Below are 14,414 nucleotides of genomic sequence, written 5' to 3' on the forward strand. Positions count from 1 at the left end.
CATGTACGACCAATGAGCTCCTTAAGAATGCTAGCCCAAGTGTGCGCGATCCAACTGCACAGCGTGGGTGAAGCTCATTTCAGCCGTCCGGTGGCAGTGACTGCAAGCTCTCCCTACCTCATCCAGTTCGTGCAGCAACACTTGATGCGGTGCCATGCTTTTGGCAGCTATGATTACTATCCTTTTAATGCGGCCAAGCACTGCTCTCGCAGTTCTAACATAGTGCTAGGTGCGGTCATCCTGCTTCCGACAGTATGGTTGTCACACGGTCAGCATGATGAAATGGTGTCGAAATCGAAACAGCACACCGATGCCACTGTAAGATAATGCTCCCTGTTACTGGAAGGCTAATGGTGACAGCACTGATTAATAACGATGCTGAAACTATAGATATAGGCTGAAAATGGCTTGGATCCGCATATATGATGAGGCGGAAATTTAACATGTCAAAATTTTTAATAAAACCTCGTATTATACACAGGTATTTCCGTAAATCAGCTACTGCAAACACTGCAACTAACACACTCTCTTTCCCAATCCATCCCAATGTATTAACTGTGAAAGAACACTACTCACATGCAAGGCCCAAACCCACTCCCGCTCCTCAAAGAACCACCTGAAACCTTGATGCCACCCCAACAAATAGCACTGGTCCTTCATGAACAATCTACCCGAAGGGGTGTGTGATAGTATGTGAAATCACTGGTGGAAGGAGAAAAATTCAGTAAGCCAATGACCAATACATGAAAGCCTGAGCATCACAATCACAGAAATAAGGATGCCAAAGACTAAGCATACACGATTAAGTAAAAACGTTAACTTTTGACCAACCACAAAGCAATTCCCACTTTTGGCCTTGAATGGGAGAGGCAAAAAAACTGCTTTCCCTCTTCCCCACAAAGTTATTAAAAATAACTTTTATTTACGCGCTATCTCTACTTAAAACGATAACTTACTCTGCTCTGCGGTTTAGAAGGTTTCAGTGTTTTCTCTTCCATGCTTCGAAGTGTTGCAGCTCCATATGACGCAGCCTTGATAGCAGCAGGGCCTGCACAACAGTTGAATATTCAACCAGGAAGAAAAACCATGCATATGATGACAGTAAAATGGATTAAGAACAAACTACTGCATCAAAATTATGATTGCCCACTCATGGCCTGACAAAGCTAGCTTTTCTTGAGCAGCAACAAAGACAGAAAAAAGGGTGGATGAACTGAATTCATGAATTGAACACAGACAAAGAAAGAAACTCATGTGGCACCAAAAGGTATAGTCTGTGTTATATGTGCCTGAAGCTGTTGATGCCATATGCGTTTCTTTTTTTGCCTCATTACATCTCGCACAATTAGTTGAGCTTCACACTTAGTATAGACCAACACCAATCTATGTCGTAAGCAAGGTGCGGGGGCACTGCTGCCGCCGGCTGGGGGTAAAAGCTGAGGATACGCTCCATAAGAACACATGCAAACAGAAGTTTTCAAAGCAGTTTTCTGATTTCAGAGTGCCCCTAAAATGTCGTCCATTCGTGAATAAAATCCTAGCACATCCCCGAACAGAACTGCAAGTATGGAACATTATTCCGAAAGCGATGTACTTTTACAACACCACGATCTAGGCGCATAAGAGTCACCCCCGGCTGGGGTACTGAGGCAGGAGAGCGACCTATAGAAACACCTGTAGACAAAACTTTCCAAAATATCCTTCTCGTTTTACAGTGTACCCATGGAGGCAGTTGTACATTACCAGCCGACGAGTGCTTCAACGAAGAATGTGACAAAGTATGTAATGTCATTTCTAACCTATCTTTGGGCAACATTGTGATAAATGTGTGTTGTGAAGCAAGAAGTACAGTAAAACCTCGCTGATACACTCCAGGTTCATACGCTCAAAATCGCTGGTATTAAAAATGTATCATAGAGTAACACTATATTTCTCCCTGTTAATATGTTCCCGAATAACACGATTTCTCGGCTACTACATTTATAATTTCAACAAATTCTGGTCGCATAATGCATTCAGCGATGAACCACACATGTGCAAGCACACAAGTGGGCTGAGCATGAGGGGACGTGACATGGAGGTAAAATGCAACGGCAGTCACTTGCCATGGTGACTTCTTTGCAGTGCCTAGGTGCAAAAAGGCGAAGCACCAACAGGGGGGAGGGGGGGGGGGGGGAATAAGAAGAGCGGCGTGCTAGCATACAACAACCATTTTTGTGAGGACGTGACATGAAGAGCAAGAGGGCGGGGCATCTGACAACTACAGAAATATGTAGGTGTGAAAGGGCGAAGCGCCCAAAAGATAATCCCTTACTACATCAGCCGCTTTGGACGAGGTTGACGCAGGTGAACACTCTCAAGGCTAGGTTATACTGAAAATAAATACCCCTGACGCAAAATTTGGAGGTCGTGGGTTCGGATCGCACAAGCAACATGTGGTTGTTTTTTCTCCTGCTTTCTAATCAATCATCTTTAAGCGATAAAATAATTACACTGAAACAGGCTTTGTTTGTAGGAGAATATCAGTTGCAAAGGCTGGGTAGAGCAGGCAAGGACCAGTCCTGATCTAAATAGTTGGCGTTCTCATCTCGCAGCGAATGTCAACTCTGCAGCTGCAGCTGCTGATCAACACATCAACACCACAAATTAAAAATGCAGAAACATTCCCCTATGCTCCTTTGTTTCGGTGACTGTTGGCTTCCTTCACAAGTACATCATAATGAGCCCCTCATTATCCTTCCCTTGTATGCTCAGAAGAGACTTTGGTTACTTTCACCATTGCTGTCGACGGACCAGATGCATTGCGAAGTCCCTTCCATGCTTAAGACTGCAAACGCGTACTGAATTTGGTCAGCACTGGAAAAGGATATGTTCAGATCTTGTGCCAAGAAATGCTTATTGACATTTTAATTCCCAATTCCTTTGTACCTCATTCAACAGTTAATTTTTCAAATAATAATATAATTGGTTTTGGGGGGAAAGGAAATGGCGCAGTATCTGTCTCATATATCGTCCGCGCGCTGTAAGGGAAGGGTAAAGGAGGGAGTGAAAGAAGAAAGGAAGAGAGAGGTGCCATAGTGGAGGGCTCCGGAATAATTTCGACCACCTGGGGATCTTTAACGTGCACTGACATCTCACAGCACACGGGCGCCTTAGCGTTTTTCCTCCATAAAAATGCAGCCGCCGCGGTCGGGTTCGAACCCGGGAACTCCGGATCAGTAGTTGAGCGCCCTAACCACTGAGCCACCGCAGCGGGGCAATTTTTCAATTAATTTTCAATTAATTAATCAATTAATTTTTCAAGATTAGGCTTTTTGGATGGCACGTTTCCCAGATAATGCTTTGTTTTTTTTCCTGCAATTTCTCTGCAACTGTAGCATAGAGTTTTTATTGTACCTCCCAAAAGGCACTCTACCAACTCGGTGTTCCCCTGAATCACACAAGCTTCTTGTGAAGTCCAACATGCTGCCTCGTGTTGTACATTTGCTCGGTAGTAGTTAAAACTAGACAGCCTAGCAGCTCTACAAGAAAAGCAGAGCTCAAATGGCATGATAAACGAATGAAATCAAACCGCACACCACAGCAGACGATGAAGCAGGCAATAATACCCCTGGTTGCCCCCTGCACCCATGAGCATCCCTTGTGTACATAAACACGGTGTTGTTCTGTACTCGTCCCAGTACAAAAAAAAAGAAATGCAAGGCCCTTTAAACTATTACCTGACAAAAACAACTTACCGCGGCAAACTATGCCATCAGACTTTGTCACCTTACACTTAAATTTGCATATATTACATCCTAACATTGCTAAATTTTTCAGCGAATTCTAAAAAACCATCGACAGCTTCACCTGTTCTTTCCCAATGTAGCAGATAAATATGAAAAGTATGAACATTAAATTTAAGTATAAAAGCTCTTCACTAATAAACCCATTCTCTAAACAAAGACATGCTATACAAAGACAACAGACCAATTCTCTCGGAGCTTGAGGCCACCAACTTACTGGTAGAAGGATCAACAGATGCTTTTTCTTTTCTTTTAGCAAACCAAGCGCCAACAGCAAGATCAGCCTCATCTTCTTCGTCCTTTAACTGAAAGCTACCCAAGGCAGCCTTTGGTGAAGGTCCAGCCTAGAAACCAATTAAGCTTTCAGTTGCAACATGTTAATCTCAGCACTTCACTATCAAAATAACCAAATCACAACCAGCTTTTGCATAACAGGGCTAAACACGACTAGCATTATGAACCACACTATAAACACCATCATTAACCACGAAGCATAACTTTAAATGTTCCATCTACAAAGAAATTAGAGAAATAACCAGACACAGACAGCTGTCAGGACCCATAGCGAAGTTGCAAAAGACAAGACATCTCCATATTTGTGATTCTTTGTTTTATCGGTGTAAGAGATTATGATGTTAGACTGATCTGCTGCTGAGTACCAAAAACGAAAAACCCCAAAAAGCATGTCGTGCAAACAGCCAACTTGTATTTACACACGTAGGTACTAATGAACACTCTGCTTCAGCGGACAACCACACTGTTGAACCACATTCTGGATCCTCTCAAAAGGTTAAATGGGAGGCTACTGGTGGGTTAGTTTCATCGGAAAGAGGGCATAATACTTAAAAGGAATAACCAATGTGGAACTATTACCTTAGAGCTGCTGTCTTCTGGCGAGTGCAGCTTAATAAATGCTAAGCCATACTGGATGCTCTGGAAAGGATCCCATATGAAATAGAATTAAAAGCATGGTATTTGTTGCCAGGAAGTGAGCAGCACATGCTTAGCTGGAAGGCATGTCAATTCCTGAAGCTTTTACAAGCATTTATGGGCAGTATGTGCAGCAGCCTGAGTGCTAACATGACAACAGTTCCATAAGCACGCGGACTCATCACAAAACTGAAAACTTAAATATGAGCAACTTTCATATCATTTAAAACATTGCCATAGAAAAGACCATTTTATGGTACCTAAGATTTAACATCCCAAAGCTGCATATGGGCTGCACAGTGCACAGAACATGGACGTCTTTGCATTTCAGCTGTCTAAATGTGACCGCCGCAGCCGGGATTTTATTCCGCATCCTTGGACTAAACAGCCATATGCCATAGCCTGGCACCGTGTCGAATGCCATTTTATGAAACTCCTACTTGAATTTTTTTTTTCCTTTCTTAACAGGGCCTGAAACACAATTTTTTCATGGCCAATAATGGTGATCCAAAGCGTCCGCTATGAGTAGCCAAGACCAATGCAAAAGAATTGAAAACACCTGCAAATGAAAATAATTTTACTCCTAAAACTAAAAATACGAAAAGATTAAAAGTTTACAATTCATTCTCTCAGCAAGTAAATAGGCCACAAATATTTAGTACACTGCTCCCCATCCACACATTGAAAGCTTGCATGCAATCGTTGCCTTGCCAAGGAAGACTGTAACCTATGCCAGAGCCACCGTGCACAAGTCAAATGTAAATGGAGCACGGTTTTCCTGCTTTTCATTCTTTCGAGCGTAAGTAGGTCTCGAAAGCTTTATTTACCTCCTCAGCCCCAGTCTTGCGTTTCCTTTTTTTGTCCTTTCCTGACTGCACCAAGAGTCAAATGCTCTTGTTAGCGGTATCTACTGCTCGTTTAAAAAAGCCCATGCCTAAGAGTTTAAAGCTAAGGGGCAAGTAAGCCTCTAGTATTAAATGCAGCCCTTTTCATTTATTCCCAACATATCATTTTCCCGTTATTTTCTACACGAATAAGCATACGAGAATTGTTTTTTGGATTAATTCGCTCAGCACAACTTGGCCTACAAAACAAAACATTCAGACCAACTCTGAACTATAAATCATGGTTCCTTCATGCCAATATATGGTTTCACTTCTTCGCTAGACATCAAGAAAGTTCAAAACCACAATTTACCAGCTCACCTTATTAAAAGGCTGCGTGCACACAACCTTTACACGATCCCACTTTTCCTTAATGAAGGACTGTGAAAGCTTTTCAGATCCAAACATCCGGACCCGGTTCAGATTTGCCCCTTGACGAGCGTCCATTGGCGTCATGAATGACGAAGCACCAAGCAAAACCTACGTTTAAGAAAATAAAAAATTAGTATGTCACTTTCCAAACCTCATGTTCTAAACAGAGAAACAAAAGAAAAATACAGGATATAGAAAAGAAACGGCAAACACAATGGCTGTCTTACAATTGAGCCTTTGTTCCAAGACGAGTCAAATATATTGGTTGATTTAGGGGGTTTAACGTCCCAAAGCGACTCAGGCTATGAGGGACGCCGTAGTGAAGGGCTCCGGAAATTTCGACCACCTGGGGTTGTTTAACATGCACTGACATCGCACAGTACACGGGCCTTTAGAATTTCGCCTCCATCGAAATTCGACCGTCACGGCCGGGATCGAACCCACATCTTTCAGGTCAGCAGCCGAGCGCCATAACCACTGAGCCACTGCGGCAGCTTCAAACATATTGGGTTGGAGATGTAAAAAGTTAAGAAATACTATGAGAAACTGGAGGGGGCACTTAAGCTCCACCTTAAGAATATGACATGATAGCATTAATGGGTTAATCCCCAAATATGCGAAATTGGTCATTCTTGACTTTACTTTCATAGATCCGTGGGAGTCCTCATAACACTTCTGGCACAGTGGTGCAGCGGTTAAGCAATGCGCCGCTGCCCTGCAATGGCAGGTGCTGCCACCGGTGGGGCTTGAGCGACCCAGGTTACCCTTCCCAAGCAATCTCTTGCAACTAATCATTAATTTAACTGCCACCTGCCACGGTGATCAGTTTGCTCCCAAACTGGTGGGCAGGTTGCGATGACGCCACAAGGTCACGTGACCTAGGTGGCTCACCTAGGTTCCTTCTCCGGTGAATTTTCACTCAGGATGCCTCTGAACGAGCAGAACGAGCCTTAATGCTAACGCGTTAAAACAGTCCCTAAGACAAAAAAAAGGAATGATGCTAACCAATCAACCACAACACGGGACAAAATCTTCACCCCGAAACTCACTTGTAAGCCAGTGGCAACATTCTACATCCCGTGCTATGCCCTGTTTTTCTCATTATAACTTATTAAGCGCAAACCGCATGAGACGATAATTCACAACAACATGCCATACGATGTCATCGCGCAATGGGCTGGCAGCCACCAAACAACTGTCACTCATAGAGTCACTCAGTTCCTGGGTTTGCAGAAAATTTCACGCATTGCCTGGAAGTGGTTCACGAGACTAGCCAATATTGGAAAGCTTTGCAGGGTAAATAGCTTTCGATCTAGCTATTCTGTAAGTGAAGTTTTCTTTTCTAGCGCAATGTCAGCGAAGAAGCTGCTGACAAGGCCGATGCTCCCAACACTGACTTCGTCATAAGTACACTAGGGGAGGCGCTACCACTAGACATACATCAAAACAGTTCAGTGAAAGCGTAGTTGGAGTATTGGAACAAGAAAAGATGTTAGGGCATATGTCACGAACACTTCCTACTAGTCTCAGCACCACAAAATACAGTTTAGTGCCGCTGCGCTGTGCTCCTTAAAATGCAATGTATTATCCAACAGAAATTTTCATTAGCATTTTTTTTTTCAATATATATGCTGTTTAGTCTGAAGAACAGGGTACTAGCATATTTATACTTCCCTGATAACATGAGCTGACTGAATGCTGAAGCGGCGGCGGCTCAAAATGTGCCACTCTATCAACAAGTCTCGTCACTTCATGCGATGGCCGTCGCCATCATGTGTCGCGTCGCAGGGAACATCGCCTCATGCGGTTACCGCTTCACCGACTAGCCCCAAATGCTTCACTTGTTGATCTTATGTTGCGCTGTGCATTTAAACATGCCTTAATAGAAGGCACAACATTTTCAAAACATTTGTGCACTTGTTCATCACACCGTGAACAAAAATGAAATATTGTTGCAACTTTTTTTTCAGCAGTGCATACTTGCTTCCACTTTCTGAAAACAAACTCACACACCAAGCCATGTACAAAAAGCCATGTTCACACTGAAGTTTTGCTCCCAGAAATAAACTTTTCAAAGAACCATTAGTCTACGACAAGAGTGATTTGACATGAAGCGTACCAAGGCATGGAGTTTTGATGTAGTACAACAAGATATTCAGGTACTCCAATCATTTAGCTACAGAAGGAATGATGGATGTGCATGGGCTTCAATAAAACTGGCTTCAAATGTCCTTGTGGCTTTTCGTTTATTTCTGTTCAGTTTTGTAATCCGCTTGTGCCATGGCTTCTGCTCATGTAAAACTAACCTGGGAGTGCAAGGTTTTAGTTTTACTGCTTTCTCGAAGCGGCTAACTTATAATGCGTGTGTTACTATGTGTAGGCAGTACTTCGGCAGTTCTAGTAACAACGGGTACTATTTTCTTGTTTATTCAAGAAGAAAGTCCCCTTTTAAGTTTTACAGGCAAGAAAATAATGGTGTTCCAAGGGAAAAATAAATGAATCGGTGAGCCATATGAAACTTAGTATGTGCAAGGCTATCCGTTAAAATGCCAACTCAGCTTAAGTCCATTGCCTTCCAGTCGTTCCTGAAGTTACGGCACATGCATGTGGGCAGCATATACATCAATTTTAGTCGTTCCCATGCTAGCGCGGTAGACTTCAGTCCAGAATTAAACTCCAACACTACGACGCTTAAGATGTCTACCCAACACATCAGGTTTCCCGCTAATAAAAATTATTTTTATTCGCGTATACAGAACATAACTCTCGCAGCTCGTTTCAGGTTGTACTTTAAAATAAACAAACATACGTTAAATTCCAGGGTTGGGTCTGAAGACCTTGCGACAAGCACTTCTATGAAGGCAGAGCTTTCGTTTCCGATGTCGATTGCGGAGATGACAGACGCTTTCTCCAGCTGCAAGATCACAGAGGCCTGCTTCTCTCCTGGCGAAGCGCACTTCCATTTTCTGTATGTTTCAGGTTTCAGGAGGTTTTCTGCTTTGTGTACCTGTCGAGATCACAAGAAATAGAGTAGAGAATGAGTTGTAGCTGACCGTCACGTCGCGCATGTATAATTCGATGCCCTTGAGTAAGCAGCTGTTGATGCGCCATAAAAACTTAGTTCGAGGTCACAGCGAAGAACTAAATACCTTGTCCTCACTGCTAAACGAGACTACGTGCTGAATCTTCAAAACTGGCATGACAGAGCCGAATCGCGCCCTTTCGTCGCACGTGTACCGCCTTTGAGCTTCGCGCAGCGTTGTTTACTAACAAGCACGTCAATTCGGCCGGCGATACCGAGTGATACTAATCTTTGCGATATTTATTAAATAATTGCCTAATAAAAATCGACGTTTTAAAAAGCGTTGTGTAAGTGTATTTCTTCATGAATAGGTTTTCAGTATAATTTCACAGCGAAAGTTTAGAACGTTTTTTTTTTCTTCTCATCATCTTGTCATGTAATTTTATGTAAGTTTGCAAGTTTCGTAGTGCTAAACATGGCTGCGTCCAGGGAAGACGCGTTCCATACGCTGCCAGTGAAATTCTCTGACGAGAGTCGCTCAACCCATGTTTTGCTCTTCAAAGCGCACAAGGTCCGCGAAAAGAGTGAGCACAAACCATCAGAGAGGACCCTGTTCGTCGTGAACTTGCCGCCGTACTGCAATGAAGACTGCTTGAAGCGTGTATTTAGCGACTGCGGCAAGGTGGCCAAAGTCTGGTTGCAAAAGGCTCCATCGTCCGGCAAACCTCCGGGGAACACGTCTTCCTTCTTTCCAAGCGCGCCTCCAGTGACCGGCTTTAAAGTCGCGTACATAGTGTTTCAGAAGGAGGCGTCTGTGCATAACGCCCTCGCTTTGTCAGTATCCGAACCACGTGTGCTGTTTCCTGAAGGCAGTGATGACGTTGTGGGCATGGCTAAGTGGTGCAACGAATACCAGTCGCGTTTTGTGAACGCCGAGGAAGTGCAGAAAGAAGTCGACGCGTACATGGAAGACTACGACGCGAGACTGGAGGCAGAAAAAGAGCGGGCTAAGGCCATGGAAGGCGTCCCTGACGAAGAAGGCTGGATCACGGTCACCAAGTACGGCAAACGACCGGTCATTCCTCGGAGTGACGCCGTGAACCAGAAGATCGCCAGCGCTGAGAAAAAGAAGCGCGCTCAGAAGGAACTGGTTAATTTCTACACGTTCCAGATTCGAGAGTCCAAGATGGAGCGGATTGCCGAGCTGCGAAAGAAGTTCGAAGAGGACAAGCGGAGAATTTCGCTGATGAAAGCGTCTAGACGTTTCAGACCTGTGTAGCCTTTCTATGGAATCATACTGTATGCTTCTGACAGTAGTGCCCAGAAGTATCCATGGTTGGCGGTGCTAATTCCAACCATGCCGTTTCACCTTATTGTAAAATAAAATTTATTCCTCTCAACAATTTACGCATTAATTTTTAAAATAGCACGTTCATTGCTACTAGCCGAGTGCCATTACTTGTTGTTGTTAGCCTATCAAAAGATGGCACATACCCACACTGGGGGATCGGCCAAGAATCGGGTGGCTGATCACCTGAACGCAGTTAATAAAAAGGAAAAGCACGTGGGAGCGCAACACCGGTGGATTCTTCCTCATGAACAGAAAAGGGATGAGAGTTTTGATTTCAAAATTATAAGAATAATAATAAAGAGAGGGATTAAATAATAATGATTAAGTCAAAATGTAATAATTGATAGAAAATTTTGGAACACTTAGCAAGGCAGTCTGTGAGATTCTATCAGGAAATTTAGAATAGCGGTACAAACAGATCTGTGGCTGAACCCAAATGTGGTGGCGCCAAATGATAGCAAGAGCGGGCTGCTCAAACTAAGGCAGAGATGCTGCAAGAGCTCCTCCAGCAACCTTTTTCTCAGAGTTGAATCGGCGACAATACAACCAAAAATGTTCTATAGATTCAGGCTCACAGCAAAATGCACAAAGGGGAGAGAGCGCCAAACCCGACTTGTGTAAATAGAAATTTAGAGGGGGGATGCGGCAGCGCAGCCTCGTCAGTGATATTTCAAGCTGCCGAGAGAAACATTTTCCTGTTCCAATAATATATAAGGTGCTCATAATCCGCCAACGTTAAAAGTGTTGTGTCTTGCGTGCTTAAAAACGCACGTCGCCGAAATTTAGATGCTGTAATATAGGCTGTAGCCGGGATGATTGGCAACACGGGGCCGCTGAGGGAAGCCTTTGCAAGATTGTCAGCAATCTCATTTACTGTCACACTGCTGTGACCGGGAACCCATACTAAATGAACAAGGCTCAAATGCGGAGGAAGCAGGGATAAGAAAGTTGTTAAAATGGGACCGTCAACATGTGCAGCGAGGGACGAACACAAAGATAAAGAATCAGTAATTACTGCAACTACCGTAATAGAGGGGTCTAGCTTACGTAGAGCAAGTACAACTGCTAGAAACTCTGCTTGAAAAATAGGGGTGAAATCTGGAAGGCGCAATGAAAAGGACCTGTCTAAATGCGAGCAAAATATTCCCACACCTGCTTTTTCATTGCATTGCGATGCGTCAGTGGCAATTGCTATATCTGTAGGTAGGGTCCTCAGATGATCTTTTAGTAGACCATTTAGAATACTCGGTGGCAAAAGTTTTGCATTTTTTGAGAATATGTCGTTGAAAACAATGTGGATAGCGGGCCCATTGCGAAGCGCAGGAAGGATATCGTAAATGTTTACATCTAAAGGCTGAAGTAATCTTTGCACAAACACTACCTGAGGGGAATTGAAACGAGACCAGAGGACACCAAAAATGAGGTCGGCTGGCAACAGAAAATGCTTTGGGAATGGTGGAAATTGAGATTCATAGATCCTGAGGTAAGTTGGCACAGTTAAAAATTGAAGTCGTGATAAGAGAGGCGGAATGCGGGCTTCAAGGTACAGCACATTGGTAGCCACAAATTTTGGAAGGCCGAGGCACATCCGAAGTGCTTCCCTCTCTAAAAGGACGAGAGGATGAAGTTTATATGTAGCCGAGCCTGAAAACAACACTGATCCAAATTTTAAAATTGGCCTGACATACATTATGTAGATCATTAATAGCGAGCCGCCGCGGAGGCTGAGTGGTTATGGCGCTCGGCTGCCGGTCCGAAAGACACGGGTTCGATCCCGGCCGCGGCGGTCGAATTTCGATGGAGGCGGAATTCTAGAGGCCCGTGTACTGTGCGATGTCAGTGCACGTTAAAGAACCCCAGGTGGTCGAAATTTCCGGAGCCCTTCACTACGGCGTCTCTCATAGCCTGAGTCGCTTTGGGACGTTAAACCCCCATAAACCAAACCAAACCATCATTAATAGCGCATCTCTGTGCATGCTGTACCGGTGATGACATAATCTACGTTACATGCCCACGGCTCGAGCCCCTTTCGCCGCGTCATGATCAATGTGAGGTCGCCAGGTGAGTTTGTTGTCATAAATGACCCCTTGGTATTTTAGGGATTGAACCTGCGGTATTATTTTTAACTGGCAAGTGAGAGAGACCACTACAGGAGTGTATAGAGGGAAAACAAGGGTGGCACACTTACCAACATTTAACTTCAGGTAAAATGCACTCAACCAGAGCTCAAGTGTAGCCATATTGGCAAAGCAATTTCTCTGGAAGACGTTGTGCACCATTGCTTGTAACTGAATGTGGTATGCACCTGCTGTTCGTTTTACGCACATGTGCCCACAAAAGTTTTCGGAGCATGAAAATTACGAGAGCAGCTTTGAACTGAGGGGTGCACTGTGCAACTCTCCACGCAACCTGCACAATACAGACGGCATTTTTAGCACTAACAAAATACGCACACAAAAGGAAGGACACGGGACTGGCACCAGTTCCATGTCTTTTCTTTCGTGTACATTTTTGTTGGCGCTAAAAATGCCGTCTGAACCTGAAAACCATCCAGCCTGTACACAAGTTCTTTTAAACATGCACAGTGCACCCCCTAATGCTTAACTGTGCCGCTACAAAACAAGGAAATTCAGTTTTTCATGATTTCCGTGCTCCGAAAACTTTTGTGGGCACCTGTACACAAAGAAATGACAGGATCAGCATGGCCTTCTCTGACATTTTTCTTTCTAGAGTGTTTCTGAAGTACCTCTGGATGCACACAAAGTTCATTTACTGGTGGATGCTGTGCGTGGACCCTCCAAGTTGTTATTCAGACAAAATGGTAATCATAGTGACACAAAAGCCATGACCATCTTGGGTATTTTTTTTTAGTTCACCACAGTGGCTCAGTTGCTATGGCAAGCGGCTGCTGAGCACAGGCTTGCCGGTTTAATCTTGGCTACAGTAACTGCACTTCAGTGGAGGAAAGATGCGAAAACCCTGGGGATCTTTAACCTGCTCTCGCAGGTTAAAGATCCTCAGGTGGTCAACATCACTCCAGAGTCCTTCATTAAGGTATGCCTCATAGTCTGCAGTGTTAGGCACTCAAAAACACATTGCCCATTTTCACTCTTTAGTCTTTTTGTTAATGTTGCACTGCTTTGCAGGATCTTTCTGGATGTGACAGCCTGTTTATGGCTCTTCCTCTTGACTGCTCAGTCTGTTAGCCCATAGCCAACTAGACTTACAGACGCATCTGCCAGTCGACTACGATGTCACGCTTGGGGATTAACCAAGACTTTGTGACAAACGGTCCACGCAATTGGCTGGAGGGCCTCCTTTGAGGGGTGTCTGCCGCTTTTGTTCTAGAGCTGTACCTGGATAGACTATAGCAAGGTACACTGAACAGCAAAGAGTGCAAACAATTTTTTGGCACCTTCTGTACAGCCTAGGCAAGCCAGGTGTATATTTATTCACATTTAACTGAGATGCACTTCAAGTGGCTCTCAAAAACCGCATGCTCTGACACTGGCATGCTGATGCATTCTGATATCATGTACACGATCACACCTCAGATGCTGCCAGCATTGTAGGTGCGCTTTGCAGGACCACGGATTTTTGTGCATGCCTCTGTTCCAACAAAACGAAGGACTACTTGTTCAAACATGCGCACAAATCTATAAGAATTTTACTCAAGAAAATTTAGCCTAGCTTACAACATTTCTGCTGGTGGACCAGAAATCATCAGAGTAGCCTGCAATGAGAGTCATTTGGAGAAATGCTTTGTTTTCCTAATTGGCTCTTTTTAGCAATTATCAGCTGCCAAACATGCACCCTCACAATTTTTGCCTTTTCCCTGTACTTTTTACTATGCATTTTTTTTTTCACCCACCCCCTCTATAACGTCTTGCAGGCCCCGAGGGTATTGTAATAAATAAATAAATATATACATTATGTGACCATGTATTTTTGTGAGTGCATGTGTGTCCAAAGTTTCCTCACGAGAATGTACCTCCGAACTTCAATGCTTGTGCATGCATGCATCCGCATAGAAATCCCGAGTCCTTTTCAATTTTTCAGGTGTTTTAGCC

General features: G+C 43.9%; 2 protein-coding genes across 5 annotated transcripts in view; one reads left to right on the forward strand and one right to left on the reverse strand.

Annotated features, from left to right (window-relative positions):
* Nucleotides 1–9,253, reverse strand: part of XRCC1 (DNA repair protein XRCC1) — a 75,799-nt gene extending 66,546 nt beyond the window's left edge. For 2 of the 4 annotated variants that reach the window (XM_077626821.1, XM_077626820.1), the window contains exons 1-6: nt 9,121–9,253; nt 8,781–8,978; nt 5,921–6,079; nt 4,659–4,718; nt 4,003–4,129; nt 957–1,048 (exon numbers count right to left, since the gene is read on the reverse strand). In XM_077626821.1, coding sequence (XP_077482947.1) covers nt 957–1,048; nt 4,003–4,129; nt 4,659–4,718; nt 5,921–6,079; nt 8,781–8,978; nt 9,121–9,171 — 687 coding nt within the window. In that variant the 5' untranslated portion in view covers nt 9,172–9,253. The remainder of the gene's footprint in view (nt 1–956; nt 1,049–4,002; nt 4,130–4,658; nt 4,719–5,920; nt 6,080–8,780; nt 8,979–9,120) is intronic. The other 2 variants (XM_077626823.1, XM_077626822.1) reach the window with 1 other exon arrangement.
* A 190-nt stretch (nt 9,254–9,443) lies between these two features.
* LOC144094707 (ribosomal RNA-processing protein 7 homolog A-like) lies at nt 9,444–10,396 on the forward strand. The gene has a single exon (XM_077628624.1). It carries the CDS (start codon nt 9,469–9,471, stop codon nt 10,270–10,272), a length of 804 nt encoding a protein of 267 aa, XP_077484750.1. The 5' UTR covers nt 9,444–9,468; the 3' UTR covers nt 10,273–10,396.
* The last annotated feature ends 4,018 nt before the right edge of the window (nt 10,397–14,414 follow it).

This window comes from Amblyomma americanum, chromosome 6, assembly GCF_052857255.1.
Source record: "Amblyomma americanum isolate KBUSLIRL-KWMA chromosome 6, ASM5285725v1, whole genome shotgun sequence".
Classification (NCBI taxonomy): Eukaryota; Metazoa; Arthropoda; class Arachnida; order Ixodida; family Ixodidae; genus Amblyomma; species Amblyomma americanum.